The 27,558-nt window shown below is 43.9% G+C and overlaps 1 protein-coding gene across 16 annotated transcripts in view; it reads left to right on the top strand.

Moving 5' to 3' along the window:
* KDM5B (lysine demethylase 5B) overlaps window positions 1-27,558 on the top strand; it is a 179,329-nt gene that overhangs the window by 128,588 nt on the left and 23,183 nt on the right. For 9 of the 16 annotated variants that reach the window (XM_065595091.1, XM_065595087.1, XM_065595092.1 and 6 more), the window contains 3 exons: window positions 1,038-1,176; window positions 4,949-5,128; window positions 6,314-6,472. In XM_065595091.1, the coding sequence (XP_065451163.1) occupies window positions 1,038-1,176; window positions 4,949-5,128; window positions 6,314-6,472 (478 nt within the window). Of the gene's footprint in view, window positions 1-1,037; window positions 1,177-4,948; window positions 5,129-6,313; window positions 6,473-13,395; window positions 13,459-27,558 lie in introns of all 16 variants that reach the window. The other 7 variants (XM_065595088.1, XM_065595090.1, XM_065595086.1 and 4 more) reach the window with 1 other exon arrangement.

The following is a 27,558-nucleotide window of genomic DNA, read 5'->3' as shown; positions in this document are numbered from 1 at the left end:
CTCTCTCTGAAATCCTCGTGGAACATACTCAATAATTCAGTACCAGGAAATGTACCAAAATGATTTCACAGGCACTGAAGGACACACATGTGAAATGTTTACATTTTACACAGTTAAAAAAAAAATACTGTGGTGAACAACCTCTCCTTAGCTTTCTTTTCAAGTTCTTCAGTATACCTAGCAAAAACCTTTTAGATGCAGGGAAAAAGACACTTTTAAAATGTATCTCTCAAGTTTAGTGGGTATGGTGAACCAAAATCTCTGCTCAGTCCCTTTTTTTTTTTTTTTTTTTTTTTTTTTTTTGTTGTCAAGTCAGCTCTGCGACAGGAACTCATATACAGTACTCTGGGTAACTTCGAGTCTTACACCTCTACATTCCTAGCTACAATGATCCAAGTTGGCATTTAAGTCACTGGCTAGTGGTCTCTGTCTACTTTTCCCTAGACTGAGATCCATATTGCTCACCTTTTTCAGGCAAAAAAAACCTTTTTTTTTTTTTAAAGTGAGAGGAATAAGTCCAGTGGCCTGTCTCACTTATGTGGTATATGAGATTTGTGGAGGGGCATGGATGTGGGGTGTGGGGTCCTTTTCTTAAATTGTGCCTAGTTTTAGCCTGAATTTAACTATTACAAAAATACCAGGTTTTTTAAATGAATTATTTATAAATCAAAATGTTAACACTCCCAAATGTCACTGCAGTAATGGCTTACTTGATAGCCAATAATTAGGTATTGTGCCATACATTATTATTGTTAAAACCCTAGTCATATTACCAAGACACACATTCACCGGTAGTTTTGGGCATACCTTCCTCCCTTTGAAACAGCTCCTTGAACAGCATAGTTTTTTAATGGTAAGAATGTAGTCTCATTCTTAGAAGTGTGTGTGTGTGTGTGTGTGTGTGTGTGTGTGGTTCATCCCTAATTCAGTTCAATTTGTTTTGTAGTTTGAGATTTCTCACCAGTCTTTGAATAACAAAGCTAAAATGAACTACTTTGTATCACATTTTGAGTAGGCTGTGTGTATCATTTACATAGACCACGACAGTCAGTAAGCAGTCTTGCGGCAGCAGTCAAGGAGATAGAGGAGATTCCTGCCTATCTCCCAAACGGTATTGCTCTGAAAGATGCGGTACAGAAGGCCAAAGATTGGCTACAGGAAGTGGAGGCCCTGCAGGTAGGTAAATTGTTCCTGTTTGTTATTCATTTGGGAATATTCATAGATTGATGTCAGTGGACATGTCACTTCACTGACTTTTGCATATGCTAGAAGTATGTGCTTCAATCTTCTTTGAAATTAAGCATGCTGGTTTTGTAGCAGTTACTGCCTTAAAACAACTAGTTAAATTATGGACTGATGAATGCTTAATTTTTACTTATATCTCAGGCAGCAGTGGACCTTATGTATATTACTTGAATCTGGAATTAACTTACTGCAATGAATCTATAAAATGAGCTATTGGTAGATAAATAGTGCAAAACATTCCTTAATATATGTCTCTCACAGCCACCAGTTAACAATTATGACACTATATTTTAACACTACTATAGTTTTTGTACCATTATCTAGCCACAAAAAAGCCTTGCTGGTAAAAGCCACATTGCTAAGACTATTTTATTTCTAGCTTACTCTGGTCATTATTTTAACGTTAGGGATTGCCTATTATTTTCAGAGATTGCCTGATGACTATTTAAAACAGCATAGTTATACTGTATCTGTGTAGTTTTTTGCTTATGGCCCAGTTATTAAGCGAACATCTAGTTGTAAATATATAATATGCATTATATGCCCAGTGACATCAGAATTCTCACGTGAACTAATTTTGGAATTACTGTGATGATAATAGATAACATGAGCAGCTGTTCATGTCAGATAAAAAGTGAGGTTAAAAAAAAAAAAACATTTTACACTCCTTTACTCATTTCTAACACTCTTAATATTCCCATTTGTATAGAGAAGGCTTCTCTGACTGGACCTATTTATACATGTATCAGTTAAACATTCTGAAAACAAGTCTGATGGACTCAGTGATAGGAATGAGTCTGGCCCTCGAGAACCTTGTCTGCACTGGAGCTCCCAGGAGTGCTACCAGTGGGCATTTTTGGTAAATGTCCCTAGTGTAGAAATGATATATGAATGGTTTTCCTCTTATCTATTTTATTTTGCATTCACTGTTGAAGTCATGACAGGAATTGGCTGAAACTTCTGTCCTATGAGAAGTAATGTTTTACTTTGGTGATTTTTTGTCCATACTCGATGGCTGTCATTTATTTATACTCTGTCTTTAAAGGAATTGATTGATTTGTGAGTACACTGATAGTGAGCTTCCTAAGCAAATTGAAAGTATGCAGTGTGCTGACAGACCAGAATTTTGGCCTTTCCACCTTAGCCATAGCCTACTATGTGATACTTTATCATAATAGACAAAAATTGCTCCACACAAGAGAAGCATGGCTGTTGGAACTACATTCTGTCTTCTTTGGCTGAACAACTTGTGCAGTGGTTAACAGATTAATATCATGTGATCTGGATGTTTATTCCTTAAGACTATTCAGAAATTGCAGCTAGTTTGGAATGTAGTAGTTGCCTATTGTAGATTCATAGATTTTTAAGGCCAGAAGAGACTATGGTGATCATCTAGTCTCACCTTCAGTAAAACACAGACAATAGAATTTCATCTACTTAACTCTTGTGGTAGAGGGAATTATTTTTCCCTACTGTACTGCTTTATGTACTGTGATTATACTAAAACATATCATTTAGACAACCAATCTCAGTTTAAAGACCTAAAGCAACAGTGAATTAACCACTTCACATGGGAAACTTTTATTATCTTCAGTGTTAAGAATGTGCATCTTGTTTCCAAATTGAATTTTTCTGACTTCAAATTTCAGGTATTGGATCTTGCTATGCTGTCATCTTCTAAACTTAAAGGGCCTCCTAATATCAGAAACCTTCTTCCACGTGTACATACTTAGAAACTCTCTTCAGTTTTTCAACATCCTTTTTAAAGTGTATACAAGGGATATGTTCTCTTTAAGGGAAAGGATGGTTCAGGGGTTAAGGCAGTAGCCTGGCTCTTAAACCAAGGTTCAGTTCCCTACTCTGCCGCAGACCTTCCTATGACACTGGGCAAGTCATAATTTTTTTTTTTTTTTTTTAAAGGGCGCAAGAGATATAGATGCCCAAATCCTGTTGACTTCCCCTGGGTGTTGAGCATCTAACTTTCTTAGGTCTCTTTGAAAATTTTGGCCTTAGTTTCTCTGTGGGCCTTTGTTCTTCTGTAAGATACAGATAACAATACTTCCCAGCCTCAACAAGTATTGTGGGGATAACTACGTTAAAGATTGTGAGAAGCTCGGCTTCTACAGTAATGGGGATCAAATAAGTACCTAACAGATAGATTTAGTAGTTTAAAATTGTGGCAAAACTGCTGCCAAAATGCAGGAACCCAAAAACTGAGCTGTTTTCAAAGTTACAAAATCCTTCTAACATTTTTTTGCACATAGGATAAAACAGAGATAGAAGCACAAGAAACCTATATCACTGGACACCCCTCACTGAGTTTAGTGTATGGTACTGAAAACATCTAACATGTGAAATATAATAATTTCTTAGACCTTGTTTTTTAGAATTACAGACTGGAATTAACGTACTACTGGCACACTACACAGACTCCTGTGCTCTCTCCTCTTCCCCATTGTACCTTGGAATTGTGTGGTATTCTGTTAGCAAAATAAGAGTGCTGCTTCATTCCATTTTTAATGTTTTAAATTATGGATCACTTTCTTCATACCGTGTACTACATCTCAGGGGTAGGGTGGTGCAATGATAGGTATGAGAAAAAAAAGTGGTAGAGGGCTTTAGCAGCTGTTCAAAATAACTCAGTTTTTAGGATGCTTTGTCTTGGGAACTTTTTTTTTGGATGACTTCAGATTTTCTCTACGAGCTCTACCCTGACCTGACCACTAATTTTCAGTCCAATATACTTTTCTTGGGATTTTAAAGAGGCTGAAAAATTTACCTTTTAACAGAAACTATGAAGAGAGTGTGCGTTTCCTGGGTTTTGTAAGTTTGGGTTTTGTTTATTCTTACAACACTAACTTTTTTTGGAGATATCATGTGGAGACACCTTAACTGAACATTTGCTGGTTTTCTAATGTTTAAGTTAGGGGCTTTGACGTTCCACACACTGAAGGGTATGAAAAGAAGGCCCTGTTGAGTGGCAGCACCCTTAATTTCAGCTCTTTCTCTATTTCTAAAAATGTATTTGATTGAATCACTTACAACAAACATTGTTTCCTATAGCAGTACATAGTATCAGTGCTATGCAATCTTTTGTCAGTTGAGTTTTGGATGAAATTTAAGGTGTTTGTAACCTGTAGAGTCCTAAATGGTTTGAATTCTGCCTTTTTCAGAAATCACCTCTCCTTTATGTGATTCTGCCATGCTTCCAATTGATGGAGCCACTTGATCTGTAGACCCCTAATTAAATGAACAGGGGCTGCTTTTAAGGGGAGCTCTGCTTTGGAATGTTACTCTGCTATGATGTGCTTAGACTGGAAATGCATAGACAGGTTTTGATTTACCTTCAGGGCACACTAGAAATTCATTTGCTTTCCAGCAGAGAGGGATTCATGGTGGTGTGGATGCTAGGAGCTTTCAGCTGGGGGAGTCTTTTTGGCCTGGAGTTATTTTGTAGGTTTTTTTTTTTTTTTTTTAAATGCTTTCAGTTTGAAAATGTACTTTTATTATCCGGGTATTTAAAAAACACAGATAACAAACTGGTGCCAAAAATTGAAAAGAAATTATAAATAGGACTGTTCTCAGTAGGTGAATAAAAATGCCTAGATTCTGTTTTACAAAATCTCACTCCAGTTGATTCAAATGTCTTTGTTCTGTTTTTGTCTTGTACAAATCAAGCATCTCTTAATTTCTAATTCATTAGGCTGGAGGACGTGTGCCCGTGCTAGACACACTTGTGGAACTTGTGGCGAGAGGTCGCTCTATCCCGGTACATCTGGACTACCTGCCAAGGCTAGAGTCTTTAGTGGCAGATGTTCAAGCTTGGAAGGAGTGTGCAGCCAATACATTTCTGACAGAGAACTCCCCTTACTCACTTCTAGAGGTAAGAACTCTAAACTGTATCCACACATGTGCACAGAAAGAATAGGAGTACTTGTGGCACCTTAGGGAATGTCTACACTACCCGCCGGATCAGGGAGCGGCGGCAGCCAACCCCGCGCCGTGAGGAAACGAGGTAAGTCGACCTAAGATACGTCGACTTCAGCTACGCTATTCTTGTAGCTGAAGTTGCGTATCTTAGGTCGATTCCCCCCAGTGTAGACCAGGCCTTAGAGACTAACAAATTTATTTTAGCATAAGCTTTCATGGGCTACAGCCCACTTCATCAGATGCATAGAATGGAACATCTAGTAAGAAATATATATACATACAGAGAACATGAAAAGGTGGAAGTAGCCATACCAACTGTAAGAGGCTAATTAATAAAGATGAGGTATTATCAGCAGGAGAAAGAAAACTTTTGTAGTGATAATCAAGATGGTCCATTTTAGACAGTTGACAAGAATGTGTGAGGATACTTAACATGGGGAAATAGATTTAATATGTGTAATGCACAGAGTTCGTGTCTAAGTAGTCCCTCACTGCTGTAGGTATTAATCCCATAAAAAGCTGAAATTGGCATTAATATTTTATTAAATGTTTTTGCAAAAGGTTTTAGAGGCATTGTGCATATTGTAAGTTTACTGCATACTTCTCTTCAGCCTGGAGGAGGCTTGTTTTGTATTTTCCTTAACTAACTAAATTGGAAACAAAGACTAACTGTGCAGACAAACGTCCTATATCAAATTCTTAAATACAGTGTGAGCAGAGAGGTGCTTGTGACACTGCTTGATAGCCTGGATATTAATCTAAACTGTTGCAGCAACTGGAAACATTCCTGACCTTTTCCCAGACCCTCGTTTATAAACTGGGGGTGTCTGGAGGGACAGCCTTGGAGTCTTAGTGAGGCCAGGAGCTGACTAAAGTCAAGAGTCAATAATGCGTGCTGCAGCAGAGTCTCCATGGACCTCCACTCCATGTTAAAGATGAATTTGGCTGCGGTCTCGTCCATTTCAGTAAATGGGATTCAGTCCTCTGGCTACTGTTTTCCCCCCAACATAACCTTTGCTTAGTCAAAGTTTTAGGGTACTTCTGTTCTAAATGGACTTATGAGTGCGTGGCCATGTGTTATGCCAGGATAAATGCACTGAGAAATGCTCCACACAGTTGTGCTTTGGCTGTTTCTTAGGTCTTGTCTCCCAGATGTGATATTGGACCACTGGGTCTTAAAAGGAAACAGAAGAAATTAAAGGAGCCAGTGCCAAATGGAAAGAAGAGAGGGACCAGGCTGGGGAGTCTTTGTGATCTGGAAAGAGCTCTGTGTGAGAGTAAGGAGACGGCCTCTGCGGTATGTATTAAGCTTTGAAATACAGGCTCCTCTTAGGGTTTTTTCCCCATTTGATTTTATATCCCTAGTATCTCTCTGCTGCCCAGCTTCTCTCCCAGCTCTCCACAAGAGGGGTATAGAATTCTCAGGAGTCTTGTGGTATTGCTAAGTCTTGCCCCCTCGTCAGTTCTGCCTCTGGTGATGGCAGAAATAGTCAATTTGGCTTTTTCTCACTAGTTTGTTTTTATATATTTTAGATTTTATTTCTTTATTTGGGCAATAGCAATCTCATTCAGTTTATATCTCCTCTCTTCAGCCTGGGAATCACCAGGGTACTGAGGTTCCAGCCCTCTGGTGCAGCATCTCTCTACAGGGCTTTGTCTTCCCACTCTTCCCCTCACCCCTGACCTAGCACACACATATGCAGAGTTGCTCTGCGTGTTTGAGCTTTCAGAAGCTTCTGAGAACAATCTCTGCTCTGCTTACTACTAGCCAGGTGACCTTCCCTTTGCCAGGGCCTGAAGCTCTGAGTCAAACCAACACGTCAGGGCCTTATGATTTCTCCTTCCACCATGAAAAAGCTCAACCAAGAGCAGCAAGTTTCCTCCCGAAAGGATTCCCACTCCTGTTCATATCAGAGATGCTCTCCAAATTCAAGGTTGCTTCTTCTGTGAAGCTCTGTTTCAGGTTCAGAAGAGGAATTGGTTTGTGGGCTGCGAAGTAGGGGCACAGCAGCTCAGCCAGAGAAACTGGTTCTAAGTCTGAGGTAGAAAAGGGTTTCTCTCCAACCTTCACAGCTGGGACTCCATGTCAAAGTGCAAGGAGTGCTTTGGGTAATCGATGCCCAGCCAAGAAGCACATAACATCTCCATTTCTCATGCATCATTGGATGACTGTGCAGTAAGTGAGAAATCCCTATCTATGTACAAAAAGCCACTCGATTTACTGAACAAAGCCCAAGTTCCTAGGTCTTTCAGCTTTCCTATCAAGCTTCCAAGCCCCCTATTGGGCTCTTCACATAATCTGGATTTGTTCCAATGCCTATCCTTGGGTGGGTGAATTCCAGATAAATTACATTGACGCACAGGGCCCCCTCCCTCTTGGGACAGGGAGACGGCAACTCCTAAGAAACATTAAAAAACCCAAACCCCCACGCATATTATTCCTTTTTTTTTTTTTCCCCTTCTCATAGTTCTGCTCTTGAAGAGGGCAAATTCTGAATCACCCTATTACCACTAGAGCTGGACAGTCAGGAATAATTCCTGTGCCTGAACACTGCAGTAGTTTAGTTTGCCAACTGGCAAAACAGAAGAAGGTCTAAAAATTGATTGAAAAACCCTATTGAATACTCTCATCCTTTGAGGACATCATAGGATCTGAATGTGAACAGCCAGTTAGAACAAACAAACAAAAAGAAAATTTCATACATCATAGGTATTCACTCTCAATACAGCAGTAGCCCTACCAGGAGGGGGACTTTGTACCAAAAGATCTTATAAAGCTTAAGTGAGGGCACCCTATTCTGAGATTTCAAAGCCACAACAGCTGCCCCATGGATTAAAAAGATATCCTGTCATTAAAGAAGAAAATCTATATGGCGGCAACAAAGTGGCTCTACGCACTTCTGGAAGAGGAGCATTGGCATGTTCATAACACTCTTCAGTAGAGTCTAACCCACTTAGAACAATATTGGGCTGTAACTGCCTGAATTTTACTCTCTTCTCCATAAGAGACAGTCTAGGCAATTTCCTGTATTTCTCAGACCTAATCAAATAGCAGGGTAATGCTCTTGTAACATCTAGTGTGCTTCCCCTGGACTGTTACTTGTAGCCATTCTTCTTCTTTGAGTGCTTGCTAATGTCGATTCCATTATAGGTGTGCACATGCCCACGTGCGCGTTTGTCGGAGACTTTTGCCTTAACGGTATCCATTAAGCTGGCTTTGGCGCCCTTTGGAGTGCCATGCTCATGCTGCAGTGTATCAGGCGCGTCCGCATGTGGTGGACACTCGGGTCGCCTCTGTCCCTTGCTTCGCAAGCGTTCTCTCCTATCTCAGCCTTGTGATTCTAGCTGTAAATAGTTTAATCATTTGTTAGTCAGTTGTTAAGTAGCTGTTTAAGTGTTTAGTCAGATAGTTGGGGGGGGGGGGGCGACAACTTTGTCCCAGGCAGGGCCCCTGGCTCTGGCCTATGCCTGTTAATGACCCACGTGAGAGTTGTGTAAGCTGCCTTGGGGAATCCCACATAAAGGAGCGCCGTCACATATGTAAGAACTTTCATTCTCAGACACAGAGAGAGCACAACATATGTCTCAGAGCCCTCCTGATGCAGGCTGCCCTACACCCAGCTTCAGAGCCGGCACAATCTGATACGGCACACAGCACTTTGGCTTCGGTGCATAGCGCACCCCCGGCACCAGGCTCTTCCTGGCACCAATCCCCTGGTCACTGGTGCTGAAGAAAAAACAAAGAAGTCGGCACCAAGCAAGCCCGAAAAGGGGGCTCTGGGCAAAGGACCCTATTCGGGCCTTACAGACACTCCAGGCCCGCAAAAGGGCTCAGGACTGCAAAAGGGCTCAGCCCCGCGGAGTTCGTCCCCACAAAAGGACCTGCCACCAACTCCAGGGAGCAGTAAAGGGCCCAAGCCGAAGGCGCAGCTGACCTCCTCTCAGCTCCCAGCGCCTGGAGATTTAAGCGCACCCCCGCCACAGCAGGCACTGCGTGCAGCAATGGAACAGGCTATGGTTCCCCACGAGGACAGACCCGCCGGACAAGGCCTCACACAAGACAAACAAGCACTACTGATCTCCGGAGCCAAGACAGAGCCCTAGGTCACCATATTCTTAGTCTCCACATTGGCCCAGGTCTCCGGCTTGCCACTACGAGTCATTGGCATTGCGCTCCCAATCTCTGTCTACACACTGGGGCTTGCCCAGGCGTAGACAATCTCCTCAGCACCGGTCTTCGTCGTGCCGTTGGTCACCGTCGCTGAGACCTTGAGGACTCTCCCTACTCCCAGCACCAGTCAGACCACTCCCGGCACCAGTTGCCAGTGGCGACAGTAAGCCGTCAGACCCAGGCCTCAACAGCAGGGGGTGACGACTTCTCTGGCTCAGAGGTGGAGTTCAGCCCCTTGCCCAGACAGCAACGTGATCGGGCTCCAGAGAGCGCGTGCGCGGCATCAGCATTGACACCGTGATTCAACTTGCAACAACTGGTTTCAACTTTACAACGCTCAGTCCTACAATGGAGTGGATTGCGGTTCTGAGTTACGACCTTTCGACACAATTGATTCCTGAAAATTGTGTTGTAAGTCCGAGAACTGCCTGTATTCTGCAAAAAAAAAAAAATATATCTGTTAGTGTTAACAGCCAATATAGCAAATCTGTTTTTTAAACAGACAGGGAGATGTGTATTCCTTCCTACTGTGCCAGGAAGCAGTTCTACTTTAGGAGTTCTGCATAACCAACTCAGTTACCTCAAAGCTGCTTACCTCTCAGGGGAGCACAAGACATTGGCAGATCACTTAAGCAAGTCTTTCTCCTCTCACCACGAATGGTGAATCCAGACATAGCCAGATCCATCTTCCAGCTGTGATGAACTCCACAAGTGGACCTGTTTGCAACAAAGGCCAACAGAAAATGCCTTCAGTTTTGCTCCCAAGAGGGTCACAGCACTGGCTTTTTGGATGCTTTTCTGTTATCATGGATGAACTCCCAGTTGTATGCCTTTACTCCGATACGATTACTATCCAGAGTCCTATTTGAGGCCAAGCAGGAACATGGTTGCCTCATATTAATAGAACCAGCATGGCTTCAACAACGCTGCTTCTCAACCATGTTAGTAGGACCTCCTCTTGCCAATCCCATTAGATTCAGACATGATCTTTCAGGAACATAGCTGTCTGTTCCATCCCAACCTACAGGCCCTCCACTTGACAGAGTGGATGCTTCCTGGCCAACACCACTAGAAATTACTTTCTTGAAAAACATTGAGGAGGTGCTTCTGAACAACAGAGAGCCTTCAACTAGGCGTACTTACCTGGCCAAATAGAAATATTTTTCTATCCGGTCTGAACAGAGAAGTGTCTCTCCAGTGTTTTGAATTATCTGTTGCATGCAAAACTATGTTTTGAATTATCTGTTGCACCTAAAACAGCAAGGTCTGACAGTTCCATTAAAGTACATTTAGCAGTGATTTCAGTGTTCCACCCTCCAGTGAGCAGTAGATTGCTTTCCACCTCTTTGTGAAAGTGGCATTTCTGGTTGTGATAACCTCAGCAAGGAGAGTGGGTCAATTGAGAGCCCTGATTCCAGAATCTCCTTATATTTTTCCGTAAGGATAAAGTTTACCTCTGCCCTTAGCCAAAATTATTAACATAGGTCATTTCCACATGAATCAGGCAATTTATTTGCCAACATTTTCCCAAAGCCTCACACGCATAAGATGAGCGAGCAGAAGCTTCATTGTTGTATGTGAGGAGAGCACTGGCCTTCTACTTGGACCGCACCAGAACCTTTAAGATCCTCAATGCAGTTATTTGTCACGATTGCAGATGTGATTAAAGGCAAATCGGTTTCCACTCAGAGGACTCTTGCATTGTTTGTACTACCGGTTAGCTGTATCACACCACCCCTTGAATATTGGCTCATTTGACTATAGCAGAAGCAGCTTGAGCCCTTTTCTAGCACAAATACCCATTCAAAATGTTTGCAAAGCAGCAAACTGGTCATCAGTGCACACTTTTTCTGCTTATTATGCCATTTTCCATCAATCCAGTTTCAGACAGGCTGTTCTACAATGCTGATCGGGTAGACTCTGAACCCGCCTCCACATTAATCTCATAGACTCATAGACTTTAAGGTCAGAAGAGACCATTATGATCATCTGGTCTGACCCCCTGCATGCTGCAGGCCACAAAACCGTCCCTACCCTTCCCTTGACTCTGCTGATGAAGTCCCCAAATCCTGTGTCTTGGTGACTTCAATTGGCAGAGAACCCTCCTGCTAGCGATCCCTGCCCCATGCTGCGGAGGAAGGCGAAAAACCTCCAGGGCCTCAGCCAATCTACCCTGGAGGAAAATTCCTTCCCGACCCCAAATATGGCGATCAGTAAGACCCCGAGCATGTAGGTAAGAGTCTCCAGCCTGACCCTTGTTAGCCATTATACTATTTACCTGCTATTGCTCGGTATTCCTCAGCTAATATGTTTTACCATTAAACCATTCCCTCCATAAACTTATCTAATTTAAACTTAAAACCAGACAGGTCCCTTGCCCCCACCGTTTCCCTCGGAAGGCCGTTCCAATATTTCACCCCTCTGACGGTCAGAAACCTTCGTCTAATTTCAAGCCTAAACTTCCCCACTGCCAGTTTATATCCATTCGTTCTCGTGTCCACATTAGTACTAAGCTGGAATAATTCCTCTCCCTCCCTGGTATTTATCCCTCTGATATATTTAAAGAGAGCAATCATATCCCCCCTCAGCCTTCGTTTTGTCAGACTAAACAGCCCGAGCTCCTCTAGTCTCCTTTCATACGACAGGTTTTCCATTCCTCTGATCATCCTAGTGGCCCTTCTCTGCACCCGTTCCAATTTGAGTTCATCTTTTTTAAACATGGGAGACCAGAACTGCACACAGTACTCCAAATGAGGTCTCACCGGCGCCTTATACAACGGAAGCAGCACCTCCTTATCCCTACTAGATATACCTCGCCTAATGCATCCCAAGACCGCATTGGCTTTTTTCACCGCCACGTCACATTGTCGACTCATAGTCATCCTCCGGTCTACAAGAACTCCTAGGTCCTTCTCCTCTTCCGTTACTTCTAACCAATGCGTCCCCAGCTTGTAACTAAAATTGTTGTTAGTCATCCCTAAATGCATCACCTTACACTTTTCACTATTAAATTTCATCCTATTTCTGATACTCCAATTCACAAGCTCATTCAAGTCTCCCTGCAGAATATCCCTATCCTCCTCCAAATTAGCAACGCCTCCCACCTTCGTATCATCCGCAAACTTTATCAGTCCACTCCTGCAATCGGTTCCGAGGTCAGTTATAAATAGATTAAATAAAATGGGTCCCAAAACCGAACCCTGAGGAACTCCACTGGTAACCTCCCTCCAACCTGACAGTTCACCCTTCAATACGACCCGCTGCATTCTGCCCATTAACCAATTCCTTATCCACCTCTGGATTTTCATATCGATCCCCATCTTTTCCAGCTTAACCAATAATTCCTCATGGGGTACAGTATCAAACGCTTTACTGAAATCCAGGTATATTAGGTCCACCGCATTTCCCTTATCTAATAAGTCCGTTACTTTCTCGAAGAAGGAGATCAGATTCGTTTGGCACGATCTGCCCTTCGTAAAACCATGTTGTAATTTATCGCACTTGCCATTAACCTCAAGGTCCTCAACTAGTTTCTCTTTCAGAATTTTCTCCAGCACCTTGCACACTACAGATGTTAAACTAACAGGCCTGTAGTTACCCGGATCACTTTTTTTCCCTTTCTTGAAAATAGGAACCACATTAGCTATTCTCCAGTCTAACGGAACCACCCCCGAGTTTACAGATTCATTAAATATTATCGCTAATGGGCCTGCTATTTCTCGCGCTAATTCCTTCAATATTCTCGGATGAAGATTGTCCGGTCCTCCCGACTTAGCCCCATTAAGGCGTTCGAGCTTTGTTTCTACCTCGGATACGGTAATCCCCCATTCTGTTTGCCCCTCTGTCACGGTGCTAGTATCCCTAATACCTTCATTGGCCGCATTAAACACCGATGAAAAATATTCGTTGAGATATTGCGCCATGCCTAGACTATCTTTAATCTCCTCTCCGGCTATAGTCTTCAGCGGTCCTGCTTTTTCCTTCTTTGCTTTCTTCCTATTTATATGGCTGTAAAACCTCTTACTATTGCTTTTAATTCCCCTCGCTAGGTCCAACTCTACACGGCTTTTGGCCTTTCTCACTCTATCTCTACATTCTCTGACTTCACTAAGGTAAGTTTCCTTACTGATCCCTCCCCTCTTCCACTCTTTGTACGCTTTCTGTTTCTTCCTAATCGCCTCTTTGAGTCGGTCGCTCATCCAGCTCGGTCTAAATCTCTTGCTTAGTAATCTTTTTCCCTTTTTTGGGATACAGGCCTCTGACAGCTCATGCATCTTTAACTTAAAGTAATCCCAGGCTTTATCTGCCTTAAGATTCATTAATACGTTTGCCCAATCCACTTCCCTTACCAGTCCCCTTAGTTTGTTAAAATTGGCCTTTTTAAAATTATAAACCCTAGTCTTTGATTTAATTCTGTTACTCCTTCCGTTTAGTTTAAAGCGGATTAGCTCATGATCGCTGGAGCCCAAGTTGTCCCCTACTACCACTTCCTCAACGAGGTCCTCACTAGTCACCAAAATCAAATCTAAAATGGCCTCCCCCCTCGTCGGTTCGGCTACTACTTGATGAAGGAAATGATCAGCAAGCACATCTAGGAACATCTGAGCCCTATTATTACTACTAGCGTTTGTTCCCCAATCTATATCCGGGAAGTTAAAGTCCCCCATAATTACACAGTTCCTATTAGTATTTACTTCTCTAAACACATTAAATAGTTCTTTATCCATATCCTGGGTTGATCCCGGCGGTCTATAGCACACTCCAAGCACTATCCCCGGGGAGGCTCTAGTAGTCCTTTTACCCAGTGTGAGTATTGCCCAGACGGATTCCGTGTTATCTATTCCATCAACTATTATTTCTTTACAGCTTATCTCACTATTGACATACAATGCCACCCCGCCACCCTTACCTTTGTTCCGGTCTTTCCTAAACAGCGCATACCCCTCCATACCTGTATTCCAGTCGTGACAGCCGTTCCACCACGTTTCAGTTATTCCTACGATATCCGGTTGCAATTCTCGGACCAAGAGCTCCAATTCCTCCATTTTATTACCTAGGCTTCTCGCATTGGTGTATAAGCACCCTAATGTATGTTGTTTAGCCTGTCTCCCATTAGTAACACTATATGTTACAGGCCTCTTTGTGTCCTTCCCCCCTGTCCTTCTTATGTCCAATCTCATCTCCCCGGCTATATCTCCTCTTATCTCACTCACCATTTCAATGTTGGAATCTGGCGTGGAGATTAACTGTACATCTCCCAACCGTCTCCCCAAACTTCCTAGTTTAAAGCTCTTTTGATAAGATGAGCCAGCCTCCCTCCCAGAAGTCTATTTCCTTCCCTACTCAGGTGAAGTCCATCCCGCGAGAACAGCTGTCTGTCCCCGAAAGCCTTCCAGTGGCCATACATCCCAAAGCCCTCCTTATAGCACCACTCCCTTAGCCAACTGTTTATTCTCACAATCCTATCAGCCCTTTGCTGCCCTTCCCTAGGAACAGGCAGAATCCCACTAAAGATAATCTGAGCCTCTTCTCCTTGAGCGTCTTCCCCAGCCTGGCATAATCTCCCTTGATTCTCTCTAACGAGAACCTAGCCGTGTCATTCATTCCTACATGAAGGATTATCAAGGGGTTCTTACCTGCTCCTTTTAGGATCCTTTTTAACCGCAGGTCCACATCGCGAATCTTTGCGCCCGGTAGACAGCACACCCTTCTGTTCTCTGGGTCCGCCCTGGTCACAGGCCTGTCCAATCTCCTCAGTAAAGAGTCTCCAATAACATATACCTGTCGTCGCCTGGCAACAGTGCGATCTAGTAATCTAGTCTCTGATCCCTCTAGTCCTGACCTGTGTCTGTTCCTATCTTCTCTTATGCTCCCCCTTGTGCCTTCCTCTATCCTCTGGGGGCCCAGGTCTTGTGCTGTCTCCATCAACACCTCCCCTCTCTCTATTGGACTAGCCGCTCTTCTCTTCTTCCTCACCCTCCCACCTTCCGTCACCACCTGCTGCCCCTCCACCTCGTTATCCAAACACCCAAACCTGTTCCTGAGTTCTATTCCCCCCTCACTGGCCCTCCTTTTCCTTGGCTTGCTTCTCACAGTCACAATCTGCTTGTGAGCCACCTAATGTGGAATGGATATGTACAATCACTTGAACTAAAAATGGTTACCTGCCTTTCCATAACTGTTGTTTTTTGGGATGGCATTCCGCAAGGAATTGAGGGGCATTGGGGGTAGCTGCACCTTATTGCACCTTATCAGAAGGAGGCTTTCTTCGGACAACTAACTGAGGTTTCCAGATCACAGCCTTGGTTCTAATGTGGGACTTCAATCCCCTGACATCTGCTGGGAGCGCAATATAGCAATGCACAGACAATCCAGGAAGTTTTTGGAGAGAGTTGGGGACGACTAACTGGTACAAGTGCTGGAGGAACCAACTAGGGGCCGTGCGCCTCTTGACCTGCTGTTTACAAACAGGGAAGAATTGATAGGGAAAGTAGAAGTGGGTGGCAACCTGGGCAGCAGTGACCATGAGATGGTTGAGTTCAGGATCCTGACAAAAGGAAGAAAGGAGAGTAGCAAAATATGGACTCTGGACTTCAGAAAAGGAGACTTAGACTCCCTCAGGGAACTAATGGGCAGGATCCTCTGGGAGGCTAATATGAGCGGGAAAGGAGTCCAGGAGAGCTGGCTGTATTTTAAAGAAGTCTTATTGTGGTCGCAGGAACAAACCATCCCGATGTGCAGAAAGAATAGCAAATATGGCAGGCGACCAGCTTGGATTAACAGTGAAATCTTCGGTGAGCTTAAACTCAATAAGGAAGCATACAAGAAGTGGAAGTTTGGTCAGATGACTAGGGAAGAGTATAAAAATATTGCTAGAGCATGCAGGGGTGTAATCAGGAAGGCCAAGTCATAATTGGAATTGCAGCTAGCAAGGGATGTGAAAGGTAACAAGAAAGTATGCTAGCATCAAGAAGGTGGTTAGGGAAAGTGTTGGACCCTTACTGAATGGGGAGGCAACATAGTGACAGATAATGTGGAAAAAGCTGAAGTACTCAATGCTTTTTTTGCCTCGGACTTTACAGACAAGGTCAGCTCCCAGACTGCTGCACTGGGCATCACAATATGGGGAGGAGGTGAGCAGCCCTCAGTGGTGAAAGAACAGGTTAAAGACTATTTAGAAAAACTGGATGTGCACAAGTCCATGGGTCCAGATCTAATGTCTAATCCAGATCTAATCCAAGGGTGCTGAGGGAGTTGGCTGGTGTGATTGCAGAGCCATTGGCCATTATCTTTGAAAATATGTGGTGATTGGGGGAGGTCCAGGACGATTGGAAAAAGGCAAATATAGTGCCCATATTTTAAAAAGGGAAGAAAGAGAATACGGGGAACTACAGCCTCACTTCAGTCCCTGGCAAAATCATGGAGCAGGTCCTCAAGGAATCCATTTTGAAGCACTTTGAGGATAGGAAGGTGATCAGGGACAGTCAGCATGGATTCACCAAGGGCAAGTCATGCCTGACCAACCTGATTGCCTTCTATGATGAGATAACTGGCTCTGTGGATATGGGGAAAGTGGTGGATGTGATATATCTTGACTCTAGCAAATCTTTTGATACGGTCTCCCACCGTATTCTTGCCAGCAAGTTAAAGAAATATGGGCTGAATGAATGGATTTTCAGGTGGCTAGAAAGCTGGCTAGATTGCTGGGCTCAACGGGTAGTGATCAATGGCTCGATGTCTAGTTGGCAGCCGGTATCAAGCAGAGTGCCCCAGGGGTCAGTCCTGGGGCTGCTTTTGTTCAACATCTTTATTAATGATCTGGAAGATGGGATGAATTGCACCCTCAGCAAGTTCACAGATGACACTACAGTTGGGGGAGAGGTAGATTCGCTGGAGGGTAGGGATAGGGTCCAGAGTGACCTAGACAGATTGGAGGATTGGGCCAAAAGAAATCTGATGAGGTTCAACAAGGACAACTGCAGAGTCCTGCACTTAGGAAGGAAGAATTCCATGCATGGCTACAGGCTTGGGACCGACTGGCTAAGCAGCAGTTCTGCAGAAAAGGACCTGAGGATTGCAGTGGACGAGAAGCTGGGTATGAGTCAGCAGTGTGCCCTTGTTGCCTACAAGGCCAACGGCATATTGGGCTGTATTAGTAGGAGCATTGCCACCAGACTGAGGGGAATTCCCCTCTATTCGGCACTGGTGAGGCCACACCTGGATTATTGTGTCCAGGTTTGGTTCCCTCACTACAAAAGGGATGTGGACAAATTGGAGAGAGTCCAGAGGAGGGCAACAAAAATGATTAGGGGGCTGGGGCACATGATTTATGAGGAGAGGCTGGGGGAACTGGGGTTATTTAGGCTGCAGAAGAGATGAGTGAGGGGGGATTTCATAGCGGCCTTCACCTACCTGAAGGGGGTTCCAAAGACGATGGAGCTAGGCTGTTCTCAGTGGTGGCAGATGACAGAACAAGAAGCAATGGTCTCACATTGAAGTAGGGGAGGTCTTGGTTGGATATTCAGAAACACAATTTCACTAGGAGGGTGGTGAAGCACTGGAATGGGTTACGTAGGGAGGTGGTGGAATCTCCCTCTTAAAGGTTTTTAAGGCCTGGCTTGACAAAGCCCTGGCTGGGATAATTTAGTTGGGGATTGGTCCTGCTTTGAGCAGGGGGTTGGACTAGATGACCTCCTGAGGTCTCTTCCAACCCTAATATTCTGTGATTCTACTGGCATGCAATGGCAGACTGCTGTAGAGTGTGCCCGAGTCACCCCAACAGGAACCACTGAGGGAAAAAGTTTTCTAGCAACTATGCACAAGGTGCAGACACAGCTACAGTGGTATGGGCATGTGCAACACATCTGGAAGAACAACAGTTGTGGAAAGGTAGGTAACTGTTTTTTCATTATTTATCTGTAGGGTGCCTAAGCATGATCCCAGAGGCTTCGAGGTGTACTCACCATACAAATAATAAGAAATTAATAAAATCCTCAACATGGCAATGACAGAATGCATGTTTGCATATGAGAGCATCAAATTCCTGTACAAGACTCTTCCTTTCAGTCTCTTCTTTGCAGCACTGTGAAAATGACAGTAGTGGTTACAGCAATGCTCAGATCACAAATACTTCTTTGAGTGGCTCTGCAGATTCCCAGTTATGGGTAATGTGCTGCCCTGTGCAGCCCAATGGTAGAACCATCTCAAAGTAGTGCCCATTAAAGCGCACTAGCATCTCCAAATGTAAAGGGATGCTGCACCCTTATTTCCTCCCAACCGCTGCGCCAGATGAAAATGAACTGCTCTGTCTGGTTTGTCAGATACGGGTTTTCTCCTGTTCAGTGCCTTTGGATAATTTGTTGTAGTTGTTTGTTTTTAGTGTTAAGTGTAGTTAGTATAGTTTATACGTTCAGTTTCCTGTAATGACAGAAACTGGGGTTTAAGAGATGTGCTTCATGCTCAGCTTTCTTCCTGCCTTTGGATGACTCCATTAGGTGCTTTATGTGCCTTCGGGAAGGCCACTGTCCTTCTGGGTGTTCTATTTGCCAGAGCACATAAGCACAGGCTGAGCACCTGCAGTCTGCTCTTACTTAAAGACAATCTTGCTGCTAAAACATTGGATACCAGGAGATCATCTGATCCAAAGACGTAAGAGAGCTGTTTTGGCTTCAGTTGCTTCATCTAGCAAAACTAAGATGCCTAAAGGATCTCAATCAGGATCTATGCTGGTTCTGGCTCCTATTCCTTTGTAATTGGATCCTCTTGCTAAAGCCATCAAGGTGTCGAAGCAGACAGCTGGTGTCTAAGGCCCCTAGGATGTTGGTATGACACTCAGAGGTGCAATCCAGACCAGTGAGGAGCTGTTTCACCCCTGCCTTTCAATCTGGGGTGCCTCACAATGCTTTGCTACTGTAGCTCCCAACCTGGGACCCTCACAAACAGGAAACAGCATCATGTCACACCCTGAGTATCTGTTTATAGCCACAGCCCTGGTCCAGCAACTCTGATGCCACCAGTTTGTTAGAAAAAACATGCTCTGGCTTCCAGCAGCCTTGTTTACTATTTGCAGGGTAGCCCCAATGCATTTCCTGTTCCAGATTCACCCACCCCACCCTCAAACATGTGTTGTGCACTCTCCAGCCCCCTTCTGGACAGTCCAGATATATTTAGGTCCGTTGCCCCTCTAAGGAGATCAGTTAACAATTTTTTCTACCATAAGTGGTGTTACCTACATAGTTCAGTTTAAAGGCAACACTGGATTAGTTTTAATTAAAGGATAAAAGAAGTTTATTTAACTACAAAGAGAGATTTTAAGTGGGTACATATATAAGGCATTAAAGTCAGAAAAAACTAGTCCATCCCCCACCCTCCTAGTGAAAAAGTTTTTCCTAATATCCAACCTAAATCTCCCGCATTGCAACTTGAGACCATTACTCCTTGTGAGAGCCTGAGAGGCTTGCTTCTGTAGTGAGTGTTCCAAAGGTTTGGAACAAGAACAGGGTTGACTTTCAGCATGGTCTTGGGACTCATCCATCTGCTAAGGGACATCAGAATATCGTCTGGATCTGACACCTGATTCTGCACCACTTCTGGCGAGCAGTTCCATGTCTTGAACTGGAACTTCCAGAAATGCCTCATATGGACTCTCACCCCAGGGATGCATGGCACTATCAATCCCAGCTGCTGGAAATACTGGGCTATAGATGAATGCTGCTGAGAAGCAACTGGTGTTATGAAGTTTTTTATCGTCATAAAGCTTTTCTGTGATGGGAATATTTTAACCAGAACCATGAGAATTTCAATCTCAATGTGAGCAGTTGTATAGGTCTGGTGGTTCAGAGAGCTCTTCTTGATGTTCAATACAGAACACCATGGGTGTGAATTACTGCCAGGGTCTGGCAAATTTTGGTAATAATCTGTTTTAATCTGAGCTGTGCTCATACAACCAGTGGATATAGTGTACTTAGATTTTCAGAAAGCCTTTGGCAAGGTCCCTCACCAAAGGCTCTTAAGCAAAGTAAGCTGTCATGGGATAAGAGGGAAGGTCCTATCATGGATTGGTAACTGGTTGAAAGATAGGAAACGAAGGGTAGGAATTAGGATTAGGGTCAGTTTTCAGAATGGAGAGAGATAAATAGTGGTGTCCCCCAGGGGTTTGTACTGGGACCAGTCCTATTCAACATATTCATAAATGACCTGGAAAAGGGGGTAAACAGTGAGGGCAAAATTTGCAGATGATACAAAACTACTCAAGATAGTTAAGTCCCAGGCAGACTGCGAAGAGCTACAAAAGAATTGCTCAAAACTGGGTGACTAGGCAACAAAATGGCAGATGAAATTCAATGTTGATAAATGCAAAGTAATGCACCTTGGAAAACATAATCCTAGAATATCAGGGTTGTAAAGGACCTCAGGAGATCATCTAGTCCAACCCCCTGCTCAAAGCAGGATCAATCCCCAACTAAATCATCCCAGCCAGAGCTTTGTCAAGCCTGACCTTAAAAACCTCTAAGGAAGGAGATTCCACCACCTCCCTAGGTAACCCATTCCAGTGCTTCACCACCCTCCTAGTGAAAAAGTTTTTCCTAATATCCAACCTAAACTTCCCCTACTGCAACTTGAGACCATTACTCTTAGTTCTGTCATCTGCTGGGGAAGGATAACTCAGTGGTTTGAGCATTGGCCTGCTAAACCCAGGGTTGTGAGTTCAATTCTTGAGGGGGCCATTTAGGGATCACAGTGGGGGGAATCTGTCAGGGACAATACTTGGTCCTGCTAGTGAAGGCAGGAGACTGGACTCAATGACCTTTCAAGGTCCCTTCCAGTTCTATGAGATAGATATATCCCCATATTAAAATAAATAAATAAAAATAGTCTAGATCCCTCCTCTTTGAAACCACCTTTCAGGTAGTTAAAAGCAGCTATCAAATCCCCCCTCATTCTTCTCATATGCAGACTAAATAATCCCAGTTCCCTCAGCCTCTCCTCATAAGTCATGTGCTCCAGTCCCCTAATCATTTTTGGTGCCCTCCGCTGGACTCTCTCCAATTTGTCCACATCCTTCTTGTAGTGTGGGGCCCAAAACTGGACACAGTACTCCAGATGAAGCCTCACCAATGCCGAATAGAGGGGAATGATCACGTCCCTCGATCTGTTGGCAATGCTCCTACTTATACAGCCCAAAATACTGTTAGTCTTCCTGGCAACAAGGGCATACTGTTGACTCATATCCAGCTTCTCATCCACTGTAACCCCTAGGTCCTTTTTTGCAGAATTGCTGCCTAGCCCCCCTCGTTCCCTAGTCTGTAGCAGTGCATGGAATTCTTCCATCGTAAGTGCAGGACTCCGTAGTTGTCCTTGTTGAACCTCATCAGATTTCTTTTGGCCCAATCCTCTAATTTGTCTACGTCCCTCTGTATCCTATCCCAACCTTCCAGCATATCTACCACTCCTCCTAGTTTAGTGTCATTTGCAAACTTGCTGAAGGTGCAATCCACGGCATCCTCCAGATCATTAATGAAGATATGGAATAGAACCGGCCCCAGGACCGACCCTTGGTGCCCTCCTCTTGATACCGGCTGCCAACTAGACATGGAGCCATTGATCACTACCCGTTGAGCCCGACGATCTAGCCAGCTTTCTATCCACTTTATAATCCATTCATTCAGCCCATACTTCTTTAACTTGCTGGCAAGAATACTGTGGGAGACCGTATCAAAAGCTTTGCTAAAGTCAAGGAATAACACGTCCACTGCTTTCCCCTCATCCACAGAGCCAGTTAGCTCCTTATAGAAGGCAATTAGGTTAGTCAGGCATGACTTTCCCTTGGTGAATCCATGCTGACTGTTCCTGATCACTTTCCTCTCCTCCAAATGCTTCAGAATTGATTCTTTGAGGACCTGCTCCATGATTTTTTCAGGGACTGAGGTGAGGTTGACTGGCCTGTAGTTCCCCGGATCCTTCTCCTTCCCTTTTTTAAAGATGGGGACTACATTAGCCTTTTTCCAGTCATTCGGGACCTCCTCTGATCACCATGAGGTTTCAAAGATAATGGCCAATGGCTCTGCAATCACATCCGCCAACTCCTTTAGCACCCTCACATGCAGTGCATCTGTCCCCATGTACTTGTGCTCGTCCAGCTTTTCTAAATAGTCCTGAACCACTTCTTTCTCCACAGAGGGGTGGTCACCTCCTCCCCATACTGTGCTGCCCAGTGCAGTAGTCTGGGAGCTGACCTTGTTCATGAAGGCAGAGGCAAAAAAAGCATTGAGTACATTAGCTTTTTTCACATCCTCTGTCACTAGGTTGCCTCCCTCATTCAGTAAGGGTCCCACACTTTCCCTGACCTTCCTTGCTAGCTGCAACTCCAAGTGTGATTTGGCCTTCCCTGATTTCACTCCTGCATGCCTGAGCAATATTTTTATACTCCTCCCTGGTTATTTGTCCAATCTTCCACTTCTTGTAAGCTTCCTTTTTGTGTTTAAGATCAGCAAGGATTTCACTGTTAAGCCAAGCTGGTTGCCTGCCCTATTTACTATTCTTTCTATTATTCTTTCTATTTACTATTCTTTGTTGTTGTTGTTCTGTTTTTTATCGGGGGTATTTTTGGCCTTAAGTTTAAAGACGTTTAGAGCATGTTACGTGTATCTAGCCCCCCACTCTCCCATTCCCCCTCTAAACTCCTTTGCAAAACTCCCCTGTTCGCTGCTCCTATTCACTAACCTGTTCATTTATTTTGTCAAGTTTCATTTCTGGCACAAGGAAACTAGAATCCCAGTTATACTAGAGCTTTTCCAGGGTGGTTTGGATAGCCTTGCAATAATGCATCATAGCAAGACAGGTGTTAACCCTCAGCAGTGTTCTTTATGCAGTGTTCTAGTTCTTTGAGCAACCTCAAATACCCAGATTCCTCAGACTGATCAGATAGTGCTTGTTGCAGGTTTTGTCTGATCTCCCAACACTGCACCCATCTCCAGTTATCTAAGCCCTCATGGCAGCACATTTCAGACCCATGACATCTAACTTACCCATTCTGTGTGTGTGTGTGTGTGTGTGTGTGTGTGTGTGTGTGTGTGTGTGTGTGTGTACACACACACACACACACACACACACACAGCTAATGAAGCTAGAAAGGTGATATATATCCATCCATCCATCAAGGCCTACCTTTTTAAGAGGCATTATCTCCAAAAGGCATGTCTCAGAATTAGTAACTGTGCAAAAACCTCACTGTACTTAGAACTCCAGAATCCTTTCTGTCCTAGGTAAGCTCTCTGTTCAGTCTATGCTGCTTACTGTAGCTTTGCATTGCTAGAACAATACAAAGCAGCTGGAGTGTGGTGATGAACCTGGCTCTTAATTTGCAATTGATTTACTGGGTCAGATATTCAGGATACAATGTAACTTTTTGTTTTTAAATTTAACTTTTTAAAAATAATATATTGGTAAGCTTCCATGATAAAGTGGGAAATTTGAAGCTTGTAGTTGAAAGGAAAGTTATTTTTTATTAAAATTGCACCATACCACTACAGTAATGATGAGTAGAACTAAAGATTTATCAAATTTAGGCAAAAAGAACTATAAAAAAGGGACCAAATGTTAAGGCAGGAACACAAACTTCACTGAGTGCCTGCAAACTATGCTGTTTTAAGACAAACCAGAAGATTAAAGAGAGGTATGTTCAGAGAAAAGTATCCATATACCAGATCTGCTCTTGGGTGCTTTTGAACCTTGGTTTCAGCTTTAAGTCACCTTCAGAGAAGTGAGAGTGGAATCCTTTTTATATGCAGGGCAAGGTTTTGGGGAGTGGGGGGTGTGACAGACCCAGACCAGTGGGGTACAGGAGTCTGGTAGAGGGCAAATATACTGGTCACTGGATGAGTAGTTTTCTGTTCCCTGAGTGACCAGAGCAGGGGCTGCACTAGAGTAATCAGAAACCTGCTAGAACCAGTTAAGGCAGGCAGGCTAATTAGGACACCTGGAGCCAATTAGGACACCTGGAGCCAATTAGGAAGAAGCTTCTAGAATCAATTAAGGCAGGCTAATCAGGGCACCTGGGTTTTAAAAAGGAGCTCACTTCAGTTTGTGGTGTGAGTGTGAGGAGCTGGGAGCAAGAGGCACAAAGAGCTGAGAGTGAGAGGGTGTGCTGCTGGAGGACTGAGGAGTACAAGTGTTATCAGACACCGGGAGGAAGGTCCTGTGGTGAGAATAAGGAAGGTGTTTGGAGGAGGCCATGGGGAAGTAGCCCAGGGAGTTGTAGCTGTCATGCAGCTGTTATAGGAGGCACTATAGACAGCTGCAGTCCACAGGGCCCTGGGCTGGAACCCAGAGTAGAGGGCGGGCCCAGGTTCCCCCCAAACCTCCCAATTGACCTGGACTGTGGGTTCTTCCAGAGGGGAAGGTCTCTGGGTTGTTCCACAACCCACATGGTGAATCTCTGAGGCAAGAAAATCTGCCAATAAGTGCAGGACCCACCAAGATAGAGGAGGAACTTTGTCACAGGGGGTAAAGATTATTTTGCAAGGGTATCCAATTTTTATGAGCATTAAATTTGGAAGAATATTTGTCAGATTACCCTGGAGCTCTTTGCTGGAGAAGCTGCTATTCTTTGAGTGGCTTTTGCACATTCCCATTCTTGGGATGTGCCAACAGTTCAGCTAAGCCAGTGGAACCTTCTAGTAGCAATGCCCAGTATAGCACCCATGCCCTCTCTCCTCCCTTCACTATTCCTCAGTAAAAGAGATGTGGGGCATCAGCCGCCTTAGTTCCTTCCAATCATAGCAGACTGACCAGGAACCTCACCAGACTCCCAACCCAGATTCACCTTTCTAGCTTCATTAGCTGTTAGTTCTTTATTTATTTTTATTTTCTTATTTTTTGACTAAGGTTCTTTGCACCCTGGTGCAGATCCTTGGTTCCAATATGTCAGAAACAAAGACAATGATATCAGGGCTCAAGAGTTGCATCTTTTGCCTTGATTTTCCTACTTCCAGATGCACCTTTGGCCTGCTTGGGGCAAGATCATTGACCTTGTTTTTCCATATGCAGCACCTTCACTCCCAGGGTCAGAAAAGACCATGAGAATTGCCTTCAGGCTATGCAAATGAAGGAGCTATTAACAGGTTCAGCACTGAAATGCAGGGATCTGTAAGTGCTGGGAGACCACCCTCTGCTGCAACCTCCAAAGACCTTAGAGACTAACAAATTTATTTAAGCATAAGCTTTCGTGGGCTACAGCCCACTTCATTGGATGAATGTAGTGGAAAATACAGTAGGAAGATATCTATCTATATCTATATATAGATACACACACACACACAACATGAAACAATGGGTGTTGCCATACACACTATAAGGAGAGTGATCAGTTAAGGTGAGCTTTTATCAGCAGGAGAGAAAAAGAACTGTTTGTAGTGGTAATGAAAATGGCCCATTTCCAGCAATTGACAAGGAGATATGAGGAACTGGGGAGAGGGGGAAATAAGCATGGGGAAATAGTTTTACTTTGTGTAATGGCCCATCCACTCCCAGTCTTTATTCAAGCCTAATTTAATGGTGTCCAATTTGCAAATTAATTCCAATTCAGCAGTCTCTCGTTGGAGTCTGTTTTTGAAGTTTTTTTGTTGTAATATTGCGGACTTTTAGGTCTATAATTGAGTGGCCAGGGAGATTGAATTGTTCTCCAACTGGTTTTTGAATGTTATAATTCTTGACATCTGATTTGTGTCCATTTATTCTTTTACGTAGAGACTGTCCGCTTTGGCCAATGTACATGGCAGAGGGGCATTGCTGGCACATGATGGCATATATCACATTGGTAGATGTGCAGGTGAACGAGCCTCTGATAGTGTGGCTGATGTGATTAGGTCCTATGATGGAATCCCCTGAATAGATATGTGGACAGAGTTGGCAACGGGCTTTGTTGCAAGGATAGGTTCCTGGGTTAGTGTTTTTGTTGCATGGTGTGTGGTTTCTGGTGAGTATTTGCTTCAGGTTTGGGGGCTATCTGTAAGTAAGGACTGGCCTGTCTCCTAAGATCTGTGAGAGTGAGGGATCGTTCTTCAGGATAGGTTGTAGATCCTTGATGATGTGCTGCAAAGGTTTTAGTTGGGGGCTGAAGGTGATGGCTAGTGGCGTTCTGTTACTTTCTTTGTTGGGCCTGTTCTGTAGTAGGTGACTTCTGGGTACTCTTCTGGCTCTGTCAATCTGTTTTTTCACTTCACCAGGTGGGTATTGTAGTTGTAAGAACGCTTGATAGAGATCTTGTAGGTGTTTGTCTCTGTCTGAGGGGTTGGAGCAAATGCGATTGTATTGTAGAGCTTGGCTGTAGACAATGGATCGAGTGGTGTGGTCTGGATGAAAGCTGGAGGCAGTAGGCACCACTCGATCCATTGTCTACAGCCAAGCTCTACAATACAATCGCATTTGCTCCAACCCCTCAGACAGAGACAAACACCTACAAGATCTCTATCAAGCGTTCTTACAACTACAATACCCACCTGCTGAAGTGAAAAAACAGATTGACAGAGCCAGAAGAGTACCCAGAAGTCACCTACTACAGGACAGGCCCAACAAAGAAAGTAAGAGAACTCTCCTTATAGTGTGTATGGTAACACCCATTGTTTCATGGTGTGTGTGTGTGTGTGTGTGTGTGTGTGTGTGTGTGTATAGATAGATATAGATATATCTTCCTACTGTATTTTCCACTACATGCATCCGATGAAGTGGGCTGTAGCCCACGAAAGCTTATGCTCAAATAAATTTGTTAGTCTCTAAGGTGCCACAAGTACTCCTGTTCTTTTTGCATACTCTGAGAGTAATCATCAGTGGCTCACAGTCAAGCTGGAGGGGTATGTCAAGTGGGGTCCCGCAAGGATCTGGTTCTATTAAGTAACTTCATAAATTATTGGATAATGGTGTAGAGAGTACACTTATGAAGTTTGCGATTCCAACCTTGGAGGGTTTGCAAGTACTTAGAAGGACAGAATTAGAATTCAAAATGATCTTGACAAACTAGAGAATTGGTCTGAAATAAACAGAATGAAATTCAATAAGGACAAATGCAAAATATTGCACTTAAAGCCCTGGCTGGGATGATTTAGTTGGGAATTGGTCCTGCTTTGAGCAGGGGGTTGGATTAGATGACCTCTTGAGGTCCCTTCCAACCCTGATATTCTATGATTTAAGATGGAATAATCAATTGCACAAATACA

Source organism: Chrysemys picta, chromosome 4 (assembly GCF_011386835.1).
Source record: "Chrysemys picta bellii isolate R12L10 chromosome 4, ASM1138683v2, whole genome shotgun sequence".
In the NCBI taxonomy this organism is placed as follows: domain Eukaryota; kingdom Metazoa; phylum Chordata; order Testudines; family Emydidae; genus Chrysemys; species Chrysemys picta.
This window is presented reverse-complemented; position numbering and strand designations above follow the sequence as displayed.